The following is a 17,100-nucleotide window of genomic DNA, read 5'->3' on the forward strand; positions in this document are numbered from 1 at the left end:
AACTTTTTTCCAGCCTCTATGCCAGCCTCAAATGCCGTACCCACCTCCATGACAACAGAATGTGTTTGATCCTATCACAGCCTTTCCCTGGGTCAGATGTGGCTCTCGGGTGCAGTACAGGGTCACATCAACATTGCATTGTGGTGGGTGTAGGGTATTGGGCTCTGTGATTTCATTAGCTTGTGTTACAGTCTCACGATGTTGGTTGTTGGTAGGTTCTTCTCCCATGGTGCTTTTCCCCCTGCCTGCTGGGTCAGAGTGTGCCCTGTTGTGTTTCCTGTTGTAGTCCATGCGGTAGTGGCCATTTTTGTAAGCCAGTTTTAGTTCCCTTTCCTGTGTTAACCACGTTACAGAACTTAGTTCTTCCCTTGAATGTGGCTGAAAGAGGGCATTGTACAGCATTCTGCCAGCTCTGACCTACTGCTCATCTCAGTACCAGGGAGACTCGTTGCCAGTGGGGCACAACCTCTGATCTGCAGTTAACTGTGAGTAAAGGCGGTTATTCCAATAAAGGACGTTTTCGGAGAGATTAGTCTTCAGGTGTCAACTGGTGTGCCAATGTTATATAGCAGCAACCAGTCCTAGAGGCCTGCGTGTATGGAGGTCCCTGGAGCACTTTTAGTGGGTACCGCAGTGCACTTCAGCCAGGTGGCCCCAGACCCATCCCCCCCCCCCCCCCCACCTGTAACACTTGTGCTGGTAAATGGGAGGCCTCCAAAACCCACTGTACCCACATGTAGGTGCCCCTTCACCCCTAAGAGCTATGGTAGTGTTGTACATTTGTGGGTAGTGGGTTTTGAGGGAGGGGGTTGGGAGCTCAGCACCCGTGGTAAGGGAGCTATGCATGTGGGAGCTTTTTCTGAAGTCCACCGCACTGACCTAGGGTGCCCAGTTGGTGTCCTGGCATATCAGGGGGGCCAGTGTACTACCAATCCTGGCCCCTCCCATGACCAAATGGCTCGGATTAGGACGTTTTTGAGCTGGGCGTTTTTAGTTTCCATTATCGCTAAAAAAAACAAACGCCCAGCTCAAAAACGTCCATTTTTTCGAAAATTTGGTTCGGCCCGCCCCTTCACAGACCCGTTCTTGGAGATAAACGCCCATGGAGATAGGCGTTTCCGTTCGATTATGCCCCTCCACGTGTGCTATAGTACCATTTATACTTGGAACTACTTAATTGGCACTTAATTGGTGATAGCTTTCCCTAATTGGCTTTAACTATCAATAACTGGCATTGATTTGTAGTTATGTGCATAAATGCATTATACCTCTATTGTATAAAGTGCATGCATCATCCCCTGGATTCTATATAAGGCACAGCGTTAAATTGTACATATGGCCAAGTTACGTGTAAAGAGTCAATTACTGATGATAATTGGCTGATCACAACTGATTATATTCACTAAGTGGCAGTAATTGGAATTTACACGTGCTTCTCTTTAAGTGTATTATAAAAAGAGGTGCACGTAAATTCCAATATGCGTAGCTGAAAAGGGGGCATGGCCATGGGAGTAGTGTAGGCATATCGGGGTGTCAATTATATTTGCACATATTGTTATAGAATTCAGGGGACCACACATACATTTAGACATGGGCATTTACACCAGGTTATCAGTGGCGTAAATGGCCATGCCTAAATATACACCTATTCCCCTGGCCTATGCACTATTCTATAAACCATGTCTTACCGTACATACAGTTTATATAATAGTGCTAGGCGCTTTATTTCAACACACCTACATTTTGGACGCCATATACAGAATCTAGTCCCATCTGTCTAGCACATGACTGCAAAGGGAGTGTTCACTTGGGAGGAGCATGGGCAGGTCATGGACATTCTGACTACTCTCACCCATGCTTTCTAGAATACTATCATTTACACGCACAATTGATGCATTTAGGTGCTAAAATTTTCACTTGCCTTAAGTACATAAGTACATAATAAGTACATAAGTGTTGCCATAATGGGACAGACTGAAGGTCCATCAAGCCCAGAATCCTTTTTACAATAGTGGCCAATCCAGGTTACAAGTATCTGGCAAGATCCCAAAACAGTACAATACATTTTGGTGCGGATTCTATAACACCGGCACATAAATTAATTGGCTTAACATGCTAATGAGTGCTGATAACAGCACTTAACAAGCAATAATGAGCACTAATTGATATTGATTAGAATTTAGGTGTATAACTCGCTAAGCATATTCTGTAACGATGTGTGCTGAACTTCTAACGTTCGGCGGCAAAAAGGGGTGTGGTTATGGGCGTTTCATGGGCATTCCAAAATTTAGGCACTTAGTTATAGAATATGGCCCAGTGCGCCTAAATCTATGCACTGAGATTTACACCAGGTTTTTGTTGGCATATATGGATGCATGTAGATATCAGCGCTGAAATATCAACTAAGCATATTCTATACTCGGCGCCTAAATCTAGGTGCCGATTATAGCATACACTTAGTTGGCACTGATTTCAATGCCGATTTATGTAGGCGCCATATATAGAATATCATCCTTTATGCTGCTTATCCTAGAAAAAAGCAGTGGATTTTCCCCAAATCCATTTTAATAATGTCTTTGGACTTTTCTTTTAGGAACCTATCCAAACCTTTTTTAAACCCCACTAAGCTAACTGCTTTTACCACATTCTCTGGCAACAAAGTCCAGAGTTCAATTATACGTTGAGTGAAGAAATATTTTCTCCAATTTGTTTTAAATTTACTACTTTGTAGCTTCATTGTGTGCCCCCATAGAGCAGGCATAAATGGTCATGCCTAAATGTAGGCGTGTCATTGCTGACTTACACTAGTATTGTATATTGGTTTTGGTGCACAACTTTGCTATTATAGAATACTAACAGCACTTAGATTTTGGTGCCCAAATTTGAGTAACTTTTATAGGCAAACGCCTCTCCGGTATTATGTAAGCCACATTGAGCCTGCAAATAGGTAGGAAAATGTGGGATACAAATGTAACAAATAAATTACATCTTTAAGCTTATTTTCAGTCAGTCTTGATTCTGCCAAAGAATAAAATTGATCATTACACTTTGAAATTCAGTTTATTGTCAGTCGTCAACTTCGCTGTATCGGGTATTCTTCGTTTTTGTGGAGGATAGTTCTGTGTTTTCCTGACCATAAATTTGGCATGATGTAGACAGCAAGCCTGTGTTTTTCTTAGAAGCTGTCTGTGCCAGCAAGCTGTTGAGAGCAGAGATCCAGAAAAGGCAGGTTCTTGAAATCCCCATAACTAGGCCTTCTGCTTCCCCACTACACCCAATGATAGCCCCAACTGGAAATGTTGCAAAGTCTTCTGTCAATTTTGGTTTGCTACATAGTTTGAGTAATATATTTGTTACTTCACAGGGTATAGTAATGGATAGATTTTGTGTTTCTGTTACTGAGGTGACACCAGAATTTGAATATATATTTGTTTTTTATGGCATTAATATGGGATTAAATGGTAGGCAAATTCACCTTAACTTAGTGTCAACAATGAAACATTTAGTTTTATTTTTCCGCTGTAAAATTTGTGCCGTGGGCTCAGAACCTGAGGAACCGGGTTCAATTCCCACTACAACTCCCTGTGACCCTGGGCAAGTCACCTAACCCTCCATTGCCCCAGGTACAAAACTTAGATTGTGGTCCCACTAGGGCAAAGAAAATACTTGCATATAATGTATGTAAACTGCTTTGGTTGTACTACAAGTAGAGGAGTGTGGTAGCCGTGTTAGTCCACTCTTAAGGTTATCAATAGAAATCAAACAAAATAAAACATGGAAAAGAAAATAAGATGATACCTTTTTTATTGGACATAACTTAATACATTTCTTGATTAGCTTTCGAAGGTTGCCCTTCTTCCTCAGATCGGAAATAAGCAAATGTGCTAGCTGACAGTGTATATAAGTGAGAACATTCAAGCATTGCTATGACAGTCTGACAGGGTGGGAGGATGGGGGTGGGTAGGAAGTATGCATGGGGACATCAAAGCATATCATTGGTATTCTAACAGGGTGGGTGTGGATAGGTGAGGGGAGGGTGATCAACAGAGACATACAGCTTTATGGTTTATAATGGGCTAGGAACCCCAGGTCCTTGTTAAGTCCTTTCTGTTGGGTGTTAAAATATTCAATCATTCTGACTTCAAAGGTCTTACGTTCTTGTATGGTTTTAAAGTTACCTTTGAGGATTCTCACTGTGAAGTCACTGGTGCAGTGTCCTGGTCTTGTAAAATGTTGCCCAACAGGCGTGGGAACCCTGCTGGCACCAGCATTGTTTATATGATGTCTATGTAAATTGAATCTTGTCTTAAGCATCTGGCCTGTTTCTCCAATATAGCATCCTTCATTACATTTTTTACACTGAATGATATATACCACATTGGAAGATGAGCAAGTGAAAGATCCCTTTATGTTGAATATCTTTCCTTTGTGGATGACTTTGGGGTCCTGTGAAATATTTTGGCATAGTTTGCAACTGGATAAATTACAGGGAAGTGTGCCCTTCTGTTCTTTTTCAGTCTGTGAAGGAAGTTTACTTCTGATTAGCTTGTGTTTTAAATTGGGTGGCTGTCGGAAGGCCAGTACTGGTGGGGATGGGAATATCTCTTTCAGTAATTCATCCTCCTGGAGTATAGGTTGTAGATCTCTTATGATTTTCCTCAGTTTTTCCAGCTCTGGATTGTATGTCACTACAAGCGGGATTCTGTCTGTGGATTTTTTCTTGTACTACAGAAAGGCCGTATATCAAATCCGTTACCTTTTATCCTTTTACCTTCAGTATGTCACATACATGAATATTATCTGTCAGGTGTGTCACAACAGAAGACAGGCTGAGAATCACTGGTCTAACTATATGCCAGACAAATTTAGATGTGATCATATCTATATACAGTTCATACAGTATGAATAACTTTCATCTTAAAGGGACGGTAGTAAATAATTGCACCCCTTCCCCTAGATGCTTCTTCTGCATTTAGATTTAAACACATATGCAACAGCAAGCAAATATTGCTGCTATCTACATAGGGCCTGATATTCAGCTGAGATTTGAGGGTTTGGTGAGGGTGTTGTGGGTTTTTTTGTTTTTTTAATGGAATGTAGTATTTCCAAGAGGTTGCTACCTGCCCAGATGAAAGACTAGTATTGATTACTAATAGAATTTTCGGTAGTAGTTGTACCAAAATTAGGCTGCATCCCTACAAGTATTTTTGAAAGTGAGTGAAGGAGTTGCAGTTAGAATGAAAACTATGAGGATAGACCAAAGAAGGGGGCCAACTGCTGTTATAAATCCTGTACAGCTGCTTGAGGAACCGGAGTAGAGAGGGAAGGAAGTGGTGAAGGGATGGGGGAGGAACGATGCTAGGCAGTGAAATACCGTGAGAGAACAAGGGGTATTAGCATCCTTACCATAAATTGTTGAGAGAAGAAGTCAAGTTATGGAAAACAGAAAAAAGCTCTTTGGACAGGTTTAGAGCATTCTTTATACACTTTCAGGCTCATTTTCGAAAGAGATTTACATCCAAAAAGTGACATAAATCTCTCAGAGACGTCCAAATCGATATATTTGAAACCCGATTTTGGACGTCTCTAACTGAAGTCCGTCGCATGGACGTACAAATTTCAAGGGGCATGTGGGAGGCATGGTGAAGGCGGGACTTGGGCATTCCCAAGACTTGGACAATTTCACTTGGACCTGTTTTTATTATGAATAAGGCACAAAAAGGTGCCCAGAATGACCAGATGTCCACTGGAAGGAATCGGGGATGACCTCCCCTTACTCCCTCAGTAGTCACTAACCCCTCCCACCCTCAAAAAACATTATTAAAAATATTACTTGCCAGCCTCTATGCCAGCCTCAGATGTCATACTCAGGTCTATGACAGCGCATGCAGGTCCCTGGAGCAGTTTTAGTGGGTGCAGTGCACTCCATATAGGTGGACCCAGGCCCATACCCCCCTACCTGTGACATTTGTGGAGGAAACAGCAAGCCCTCCAAAACCCACCAGAAACCCTCTGTACCCACATCTAGGTGCTCCCCTTCACCCGTAAGGGCTATGGTAGTGGTGTACAGTTGGGGGTAGTGAGTTTTGGGGGGCTCAGCACACAAGGTAAGGGACCTATGTACCTTGGAGCATTTTATGAAGTCCACTGCAGTGCCCCCTAGGGTGCCCAATAGATGTCCTGGCATGTCAGGGGGACCATTGCACTAAAAATGCTGGCTCCTTCCTCGTCCAAATGGCTTGCATTTGGACATTTTTGACTTGGACGTCTTTGGTTTCGAAAATCGCCGTAAGTCAAAGACGTCCAAATTTAAGGACGTCCTTGATATTTTCAAAACGAAAGATGGACATCCATCTTTTTTCGAAAATGAGCTTTTTCCCTGCCTCCGGATTTGGATGTTTTACAAAGACGTCCAAATCCCAACTTAAATGTTTCTTTTGAAAATTCCCCTCCACAAGAAATAAAGTGTCTTAGCTTTCCTAAAATAAAAATTGCAATCTCTGAGCTTGGATTTATATGCTAGAAGATCATCCTCTGCCTTTGTTTTGTTCCACCCGCGCTCAACTTTGCATAGTTGTTTTTTTTTGTAAATGTAGGCCACTGTGATGCCATGTTTTTTAATTAGAAAAAGGGAGGACTGTAAATGGTTTCATCATGGGAGAAATCTGATTTAAAGCCGAGGACATTACTGAATGTAGGCAGCATTTCTGATCATCGAGGCTCAAGGTATCGAAGTCTAGAGGAAAAGGAAAAAAGAGATGGGGATAAGCCATGTGGGTCAAAATGAGCGAGTTATCTACACCATTTTGGAAAAATTTCTGTTGCAAGTGAGGGTAAAGCAAGTAAAACAGAAAAGTGAATAACTAAGTGATCAGACCAGGGAATCTGGGCAGAGAAAAGCATAGATGGAGAAGTAGGAGAATCCATTGGTAAAAGTGCCAGAAGGAGACCTACTGAAAAAGGTAGAGTTCCAATAAAAATGACAAAAGGGTCCTGCAGCAAGGGTGTTGTGGGATATCAACGTATGTTAAAATCTCCCAAGATTATAATATTAGTTCTCCCAACTGCTGAACATCATGAATATGCTCTTTTAGAAGGCAGTTTTAAAAGCTATTTTCACAGGTAGAGAAACATGCATTTTAATCTGCATTAGGAGGCATTTCTAGGAGTCGGATTGAGACAGAGTTTGGAAATGCATACACATAGGCTTGTAAGCCACTCCGAGCCACAGGTTAAACTAACCTCAGATAATCAATACCGGGGCATGTATGACTTCCAGTATTGGATACAGGGTATATTCAGACCAGTGCCTGGTTAAATCAGAGGATAAAGTTTGGAGAGCTGTTTTGCTGTCCTAACTTTATCCACATACTTTGCCAGATAGTGAACTGAATATCACCACTATTTATTTATTTTAATTATAAGTGTTTATACCATTTTCTTGGCTAAAAGTCTTTCAAAATGGTTTATTCATCAAATTACAAGAGAAGAAGAAGAAAACACGCTAACCAGCAAGGTTGCAGCTCTGCCCAAACTCCACCCCAACTCTGTCCCAGACCACCACTAACGTAGCCAGTTACATAAGGTTGGCTAACGATGATATTCAGCAGCACTACCCAATTAAGTGCCACAGAGAGCTCAGCGGGGTTTAGCTAGGTAGGAACCTCTCTTGCCTGGTTAAACCCCTTTGAATATTGACCCCATACTTTTCACGTTTCAAAAATGGGTGCACATTTTTTCCTCTGAAAAAGCACTCACACAATATAACAGGTGCAAGTATATGTTAATATTTTTTTCTTAGTTTTCAAAGTCAAAATATCCATGAATTTTGTTCTTAGTTGACCATTCTTGAAATTACTTTCTTAAATAATATTGCAATAAATATAAATGAACTAAACTTAAAAAAACATCATGAAATCTATTACATGGTTTCTATTCTTTTCTTTTACAGGTTAGCTGTAAAGTAACTCAGTTCATCCACTTGTACCTGATGGGATGCAACTATTTCTGGATGTTATGTGAAGGCATTTATCTGCACACTCTCATTGTTGTCGCAGTCTTTGCTGAGAAACAGCATTTAATGTGGTATTATCTCCTTGGCTGGGGTATGTCATTCTGTATTACTTTTTATTTAATCTCTTGTAAATGGAAACTGTGAATGAACGAACTTTAGCACAGTGTTCTATAGTAGAAATATGAGAAAACATTTTGCAGCAAAAAGGATTTTTAAAAAACAGACTTTTTAACCTTATGAAAATTCCTCACCCAATAGATCTTTCCCTCTTTAAACCTTTGAACAGAAGAACTTGAAGGAAGGATTTTGAAGGAAACTGATGGCAGCAGTAAAATAAATTCACCCTCTAAGCCCATCCCAATTTTTTCACTAAACTAATTTCAGCAGTAGACATCTCCACTGTTGACACACAAGATACTTTGCAGGAAAAATTCCACTCAGTTTCTTTCTGCTCTTTTATTCTTTTGTAAATAATAAGAATAACTTGGTAAGATTTTCTGTTCTTTGTTGTTGTTACTTCTGAGGTATTGACTTATCTCTGATTAGGTTACCAGAGACTCACCACTAATCCCTAGAACAAGAAAGAACATTGTCCTTAGCTTAGCAAACAGAGCCCTGATTTAGAAGAGACATCAAGACGTCCTGATTTCCTTGATTTATTTTAACTCAAAGATATGTACACAGGGATGTGTTTGTTTATAAATGAGTGTCCCATTCTAAAGATAGACATAGGGTCAGGACACAGCAAGGAAAAGAGTAACAGAATTAACCTCCTTGATTTGTGACATTCTGCTTTCTTCTACTTAAGTTCCTCCTGTGTATCATTCTCAGTTGGACCACTGTCTATTCTTGGGATCATAGGAGCCAACTTTTGAAAATAATTTTGGTATACTAAGCTCATGGTCTCAACACAAATTACTTCCTCTCTGCCAAAAAAAAAAAAAAAGTGTGTGTGTGTGGGGGGGACCAAGTATGGTGAGTTGTGGGCGTGCATCACATTTTATTTATTTACCATTTGAAATGAGACCTCAAATCTGCAGTTCCCATAACCTATCAGATTACATAGGATAATGGAAATGAATTATCCGGGAAATGTTTTAACTGCAAGGGGTCATAGAAAATATATTTGAAACTAGACAACTTCATAGTAAAACATTTTAAAAGTTTTTGACCAGATATTTCAGTGGTGGCAGCTGATAATAAAGTGAAAACAGTAATCTTAAATGAGAAGATTGCAAATATCATTCAAAGCTCATACTAATACAAATTCCTTGCTAGATATTCTGATACCCCCAAATGAAGATGTTTAGGACAATGTTTTTCACCCCTTTCCTGGAGGCACACCTTGCCAGTCAGATTTCCAGGATCACCACAGTGGATGTGCATAAGATAATTCTGTATATAAGGAGAGTCCACTGTTTTAGCAGTGGGCTGCATAACTTAGCTGAGTCACCATCATATTATGGGAGTAATGTGGTATAAAGATTGTGGGATGGAGAGGTGTGGAAGAGGTAAAGTGCTGATAGGGTAAGGTAATGATGTAGGTAAAGCAGGAGGCAGATTGCTGGGTGAATGTGAATGGTAGTTGTGTGGAAGTGTGATAGGACTGGCTAGGGGAGAAAGTGGAAGCGGAGTGAGATACAATGATAGCAATTTGGCGGGCAAAGTTTATTTGGGATAAAGAAAGTGTTTGGGAACAGGTGTGTGGTAGAGAGTGTTGTGGGAAAATTGATTCCCACCCTCCCTGCCCTTATTGTTGGTTATAGTTGAGGGTTGGTTAATTCAATATGTGTGTGGGGGGGGGGGGGGGGGAGTGGGTTTGGCTGTTGCAGCTCAGTTCTATCCCATGAGGCCTGGTTTGTGAACTGGAAATGATTGCAGTTAAGTGACATGGTCTTTGGGAGTCTGTTTGAGTGTAATACCACCTTGAGCGAAGTCATGGGCTTGGCGTTACCACAACCCTGGCTTGGGGTTCTTTGAGGTTAATGCTACTTTTGGGGAGTTTGTTGGCTAGGTCACCACCAACTAGCCTTGAGTGGATGGGGGACAATGGGCAAAGTTTTAACAATGGGAATTATGGGGGAGTTAATTGTTTGAATTTAGAATGCTGTTTCAATATGTACGTAAGTATTGCCACACTGGGACAGACCAAAGGTCCATCAAGCCCAGTGTCCTGTTTTCAGCAGTAGCCAATCCAGGTCACAAATACCTGGCAAGATCCCCAAAAAGTTCAGTACATTTTATGCTACTTATCCCAGAAATAAAGCTGTGGCCACTTTCTTGCCAGTTGTGTTATCAGGTGTTTTATGTCCTGGATAAGTGAGAGGATGGTTGTGTGCAAATACCAAGATTACAACGCTCTGCACTATGCAAATTTATCTTATGCACATTCAATGAGGTAATCCTGAAAACCTGACTGGCAAGGTGTGCCTCCAGAAGAGGGTTGAGAAGCACTGGTTTATAGAGTAATCTTATAAAACTTTTCCTAGGTGTACTGCCTGTTTTAAACAAGGCAAAGAGTTTTGATGTAATTGTGCAACCACATACCCACATAAAAAGAAGGTACATGGAAAGAATGTGCCAATATTAATGTGATGTGTAGGTGTTCCTGGGGGTGTAGTTTGGGCAGAGTGGAAGTGGAGTTGCGATCTACACATGCAGAGTACACACCATAAAAGCTTTACCAGCTATTAAAAACATTTGTTTTTTGACACTCACACTCATCATGAACTGGCTTGATTACTGTAATTCATTCTTCCAAGGTCCTGAAAAAGAAAAATTAATAACACAGCATCTGTTAGGGGCCTATTCTATAAAGGAACATATGTGCCACTTTTGTTTATAGAATACTAGCATAACTGGGTATATACATGCAGTTGCATACCTAGCTAGGTTGTCACTCAGGCCAGAAACCCCCTCCCTTCTCCAAGCAAGGGGGTGCACTGTGCTACCTTAGTGAACCTTAGGAGGGTCCAGCAGCTCATTCAACAAAAGACTTTAACATAAGACAACAGCATAGATGACAGCTTTAACCCGAGTCCCTGAGGAAAGGAGTTTGAAACCCGCGGCATCAGGTGCTTCCAGGGGAAGGCAGTCAGTTACTTACTTCTGCTCTTTGAAACTTTTGAGCTCGGAGACTGTGAAGATGCTGGACAGATAAAGATAAGTCCAGTTTCTATGAAAGTCTATGCTATTTGAAAGAAACGGTTAATGATTATAGCTGGTGAGGGTTTTTGTAAATGCATTATCACGAAATGACACTAATAGCACGTAACACGGTGTTAAAAGAAGAATAGCCCTATGAAAGAAGTGCTATACCACTGGGCAACAGTTATTACTAATTGCCAAAAACTGTGGAGAAGTCAGAGGGTACTCTTTCAAAAATTAATAGTTATTGGTTTTGGTAGCAGTTGTCCTGGTTCCAGTAAGGATATTTGATATTTATACCAGCGACTGTGGGATTATTTGTTTGTGTCAATAATTCATACGACCGCACTAAACCCCTTGATAAAACCACAAATGTTGCTACTTCCACATTTATACACTTTCTCAGCCTTTCAGTTGCCTTAGGGCATTTAGCATCTTTCCATGTTCTTCACTGAATAATTGCAGACCAAATAATAGCAACATCAGTAAAATAACATTGAATGGAAAATATATCCATTTTTATTTGTCTAATAAAATCTACACCTTCGATATAATAAATGTTTTCCCCAAATGAATAAATATATATCTTGGATTAGAATAACACCGATTCATCAGTAAAAAAGGCAACTACTGAGCCCACCTCTTTATGACATAACCAATACAACCCCAGTAGTACAGTGAACTGGGCAAGTCAATAAGTTATTAACACTCTTCAAAGTTACCCAGACACCCACACCTCCCTGGTCTGTTTTTGAGCAATGAATATGAACCAATTTCTTTTCACTACATCTTTATATAACAATCCAAACTGACCATTCACTGATGTTGAAGATGAAACCAGCTCACTAACTCTTAATGTTCCAAAAAATGCAAAAGAAAAAGGCTTTTTCAAAAAATGCTACCTCATAAGAGGAAGCGCATACAACACAAAGTATATTGAACAATTTCACAAGTAACTCAGGAGAAATAGGTTGTCTTGGCAACCACCAATTTTTCATTCTTAAGATCTCTAACAAAACCTTGTACTAGTTTATAAACAACAAAAACCTTGGATGGGTCACAAAACCAAATATCTTAGAAACAAAACTTTAGAAAACTTTAACTCCAAACTGTAGAAATAAATCACACCACTACATTTGTTCCGATCAGTCTCCATGATGGAACTACTTGTGTCGGAGCTAGAACATCAACAAAACGTTTCCATCCTACTTCAAATAGGTTCCACATATTTCTGGAGAAGGAGCTCTTTAACAATATGACAACTATGCTGGATTCACATCCCATATGTCTGGTGGAATTACTGTCGGGAACTCTTCTGCACCAGGAGCACGAAAGCATGTCCACTGGAAATGAGATAAAGAATCTGCTATCCTGTTAGCAACTCCTACATAAGTACATAAGTAATGCCATACTGGGAAAAGACCAAGGGTCCATCGAGCCCAGCATCTTGTCCACGACAGCGGCCAATCCAGGCCAAGGGCACCTGGCAAGCTTCCCAAACGTACAAACATTCTATACATGTTATTCCTGGGATTTTGGATTTTTCCAAGTCCCTTTTTAAACTCTGCTAAGCTAACCGCCTTCACCACATTTTCCGGCAATGAATTTCAGAGTTTAATTACACGTTGGGTGAAGAAAACATTTCTCCGATTTGTTTTAAATTTACTACACTGTAGTTTAATCGCATGCCCCCTTGTCCTAGTATTTTTGGAAGCGTGAACAGACGCTTCACATCCACCTGTTCCACTCCACTCATTATTTTATATACCTCTATCATGTCTCCCCTCAGCCGTCTCTTCTCCAAGCTGAATAGCCCTAGCCTCCTTAGTCTTTCTTCATAGGGAAGTCGTCCCATCCCCGCTATCATTTTAGTCGCCCTTCGCTGCACCTTTTCCAATTCTACTATATCTTTCTTGAGATGCGGCGACCAGAATTGAACACAATACTCAAGGTGCGGTCGCACCATGGAGCGATACAATGGCATTATAACATCCTCACACCTGTTTTCCATACCTTTCCTAATAATACCCAACATTCTATTCGCTTTCCTAGCCACAGCAGCACACTGAGCAGAAGGTTTCAGTGTGTTATCGACGACGACACCCAGATCCCTTTCTTGGTCCGTAACTCCTAACGTGGAACCTTGCATGACGTAGCTATAATTTGGGTTCTTTTTTTTCCCACATGCATCACCTTGCACTTGCTCACATTAAACGTCATCTACCATTTAGCCACCCAGTCTCGTAAGGTCCTCTTGTAATTTTTCACAATCCTGTCGCGAGTTAACGACTTTGAATAACTTTGTGTCATCAGCAAATTTAATTACCTCGCTAGTTACTCCCATCTCTAAATCATTTATAAATATATTAAAAAGCAGCGGTCCTAGCACAGACCCCTGAGGAACCACACTAACTACCCTTCTCCATTGTGAATACTGCCCATTTAACCCCACTCTCTGTTTCCTATCCTTCAACCAGTTTTTAATCCACAATAGGACATTTCCTCCTATCCCATGACCCTCCAATTTCCTCTGTAGCCTTTCATGAGGTACCTTGTCAAACGCCTTTTGAAAATCCAGATACACAATATCAACCGGCTCCCCTTTGTCCACATGTTTGTTTATTCCTTCAAAGAATTGAAGTAAATTGGTCAGGCAAGATTTCCCCACACAAAAGCCGTGCTGACTCGGTCTCAGTAATCCATGTCCTCGGATGTGCTCTGTAATTTTGTTTTTAATAATAGCCTCTACCATTTTCCCCGGCACCGACGTCAGACTCACCGGTCTATAATTTCCTGGATCTCCCCTGGAGCCTTTTTTAAAAATGGGCGTTACATTGGCCACCCTCCAATCTTCCGGTACCACGCTCGATTTTAAGGATAAGTTGGATATCACTAGCAGTAGCTCCGCAAGCTCATTTTTCAGTTCTATCAGTACTCTAGGATGAATACCATCCGGTCCAGGAGATTTGCTACTCTTCAGTTTGCCGAACTGCCCCATTACGTCCTCCAGGTTTACCGTGAAGTCAGTAAGTTTCTCCGACTCATCCGCTTGAAATACCATTTCCGACACAGGTATCCCACCCAAATCTTCCTCGGTGAAGACCGAAGCAAAGAATTCATTCAGTCTCTCCGCTACGTCTTTGTCTTCCTTGATCGCCCCTTTTACCCCTCGGTCATCCAGCGGCCCAACCGATTCTTTTGCCGGCTTCCTGCTTTTAATATACCGAAAAAAATTTTTACTATGTTTTTTTGCCTCTAATGCTATCTTTTTTTCGTAATCCCTCTTGGCCTTCTTTATCTGCGCCTTGCATTTGCTTTGACACTCCTTATGCTGCTTCTTGTTATTTTCAGACGGTTCCTTCTTCCATTTTCTGAAGGCGTTTCTTTTAGCCCTAATAGCTTCCTTCACCTCACTTTTCAACCAGGACGGCTGTCTTTTGAAGTTCCGTCTTTCTTTTCTAATTCGCAGAATATGTATGGCCTGGGCCTCCATGATGGTATTTTTGAACAGCGTCCACGCCTGTTGTACAGTTTTTACTCTCTCAGTTGCCCCCCTAAGTTTTTTTTTAACCGTTCTTCTCATTTTATCATAGTCTCCTTTTTTAAAGTTAAACGCTAACGTATTTGACTTTCTGTGTACAGTTACTTCAAGGTCGATATCAAAACTGATCATATTATGGTCACTGTTATCAAGCGGCCCCAGTACCATAACGTCCCTCACCAGATCATGCGCTCCACTAAGGACCAAGTCTAGAATTTTTCCTTCTCTCGTCGGCTCCTGCACCAGTTGCTCCATAAAGCTGTCCTTTATTTCATCAAGGAATTGTATCTCTGTAGCGTGTCCCGATGTTACATTTACCCAGTCTATATTTGCATAATTGACACATGCTTAGCAGATAAAGTTACATTCCGCTTCAAACATCGTAAAACTAAAATTCATATACATTCCACTAATAGAGCAGAATTTGCTGTCTGTTTCTCACAGCTACCACACTGTTATCTGAATACAACACAACATATCTAGTCTGCAATTGATTACCACACAAGTATAATGCCATGATAACCAGGAATAACTCCAAAAAGCGTATATTTTTACACCATCCTCTCTCAGTCCACACAATTGGCCAACTACCAGAACACCATGCCCTTTTAAAGTAAATACCAAACCCCACTCTACTAGACACATCGGTAAATAATTCTAGGTTCACATTTGAAATTACAGGAATTTGCCAAATACAAATACCACTAAAATCTCTAAAAAAAGACTTTCCAAATTTCTAAATCCTCTTTTTTCAGAGTGATTCAATCAACAGACCAAGGAGCTCATTTTCAAAACACTGAGGGCGTCTTTTACTAAGGCACGCTCACATTTTTAGAGCACGCTAAAATTGTGGGCGCGCTAAACATTAGAGGCGCCCATAGGAATGCATTGGCATCTCTAACGTGTAGCGCACCCACAATTTTAGCATACGTCAAAAACGTGAGCGTGCCTTAATAAAAGACTCTCTTAGACTTACAAAGTTCCATAGATTACTCTTAAACAACGCAATGATAAACTTATCTATAACAAATTTTTAACCTTAACTTGGGTATGGGCTCAGCCAAGTTATATGCCCTTCCTTCAAATAAGTCAGGCTGATTTTTTCTTGCATTGGCTGTTGCTGCATAGGGCCTCTGTAGTCTGCACTACAGCTTTCACTAAGTTTGAGCTGTGCATTGCAGGAAATGCTTTCACAGGCTCAAACTTGCTCTCAAGTCCTCTTGTGTTTTATAGTGAAGATCATTGGCCACTTTGTTAACTGTTCCTTAACTAACTCTATCCAGTTTATATCATTTTGAAGGTACAGTTTCTAGATCTGTATACAGTATACTAAATGAGATGTCAGCAATGATTTAAACAGAGACAATCTTTTTCCTTCTAGTTATTTCTCTGCCTGTAAACTTCAGCATCTTCCTGGCTTCTGTCATTGCCTTACTAACTTGTTTGTCCAACATAAGATCATCTGACATGATCACCCCCAGATCACTCTGTTTCAGTCCCTATACAATTCTGCTCCCTTAAGATTTTTGCAACCCAAATGCAAATGAAAGCCTTCTCTAGAGTACCCCCCACACTGAGTAGCCTGAAAGGCTCCCCTTAACACAAGACTATCTCTACTTCAGAAAGCAGGTGAAAGCTTGGCTCTTCAACCAGGCCTTTAATGGAAGAAGTAACTAACTTATTAGTCTCACTCACACACACAAGGAGTGACACAGGCTGCACATTCTGCAGCAGGACATGTTTATCCATTCCTACCCTAGCTGAGATAATATTAAACCATCTCTGACCTCATGTGCAACGTTCTTTAAATTAATCACCTTACTTTCTAACTCTTATTACTCTCTTACCTATCTATCTGACAGATGAGGAAAAGCCCCGCGCTGTTCCAAACAGTGCTCTAAAAATAGCGCTGGAACAGCGCGGGGCGTTATTAGACCTATGATTAGAGATAATTGCATGCAAATTTAAGCATGCAATTATCTCTGATCATGGGGTAGAAGTGCGGGAGAATTGTGCCTGAGCATGCGCTCAGCACAATCCTCATGCACTTGTTTGACAGGTCTGGGCTGTCAAAAGCCCAAACCTGTCAAACACAGGAGCTGGAGGTCCATGGGACCACCAGACCCCAGCTACCCCTGCCCCAGGAAAGGCAAAATGGGGGCTGGAGGTCAGGTGAACCTCCAGTTCCCCAATGATCCCCCATCCCCAGGTTCAGAGAGGGCTGGAGATCCGGTGGGTCTCCAGCCCCCCCTAACTCCCCTCAGCATTTCCAAAAAAGTTCCTGTCTCCCTCCTCTTCCTTCGACGCCACAAAATGGCAGCGCCTAGCCCTGCCCAATGTATCCTGGGATGCGCTGGGCGGGGCTTCACACCATATAAGGGAGTTTGCGGCGTCAAAG

The 17,100-nt window shown here is 41.2% G+C and overlaps 1 protein-coding gene across 1 annotated transcript in view; it reads left to right on the forward strand.

Annotated features, from left to right (window-relative positions):
• The window catches only part of CALCRL (calcitonin receptor like receptor), a 227,785-nt gene that overhangs the window by 182,108 nt on the left and 28,577 nt on the right, over positions 1-17,100 (forward strand). The window contains exon 8 of the mRNA XM_030209336.1: positions 7,952-8,105. Within this exon, the coding sequence (XP_030065196.1) occupies positions 7,952-8,105 (154 nt within the window). The remainder of the gene's footprint in view (positions 1-7,951; positions 8,106-17,100) is intronic.

This window comes from Microcaecilia unicolor, chromosome 7, assembly GCF_901765095.1.
Source record: "Microcaecilia unicolor chromosome 7, aMicUni1.1, whole genome shotgun sequence".
Lineage (NCBI taxonomy): Eukaryota > Metazoa > Chordata > Amphibia > Gymnophiona > Siphonopidae > Microcaecilia > Microcaecilia unicolor.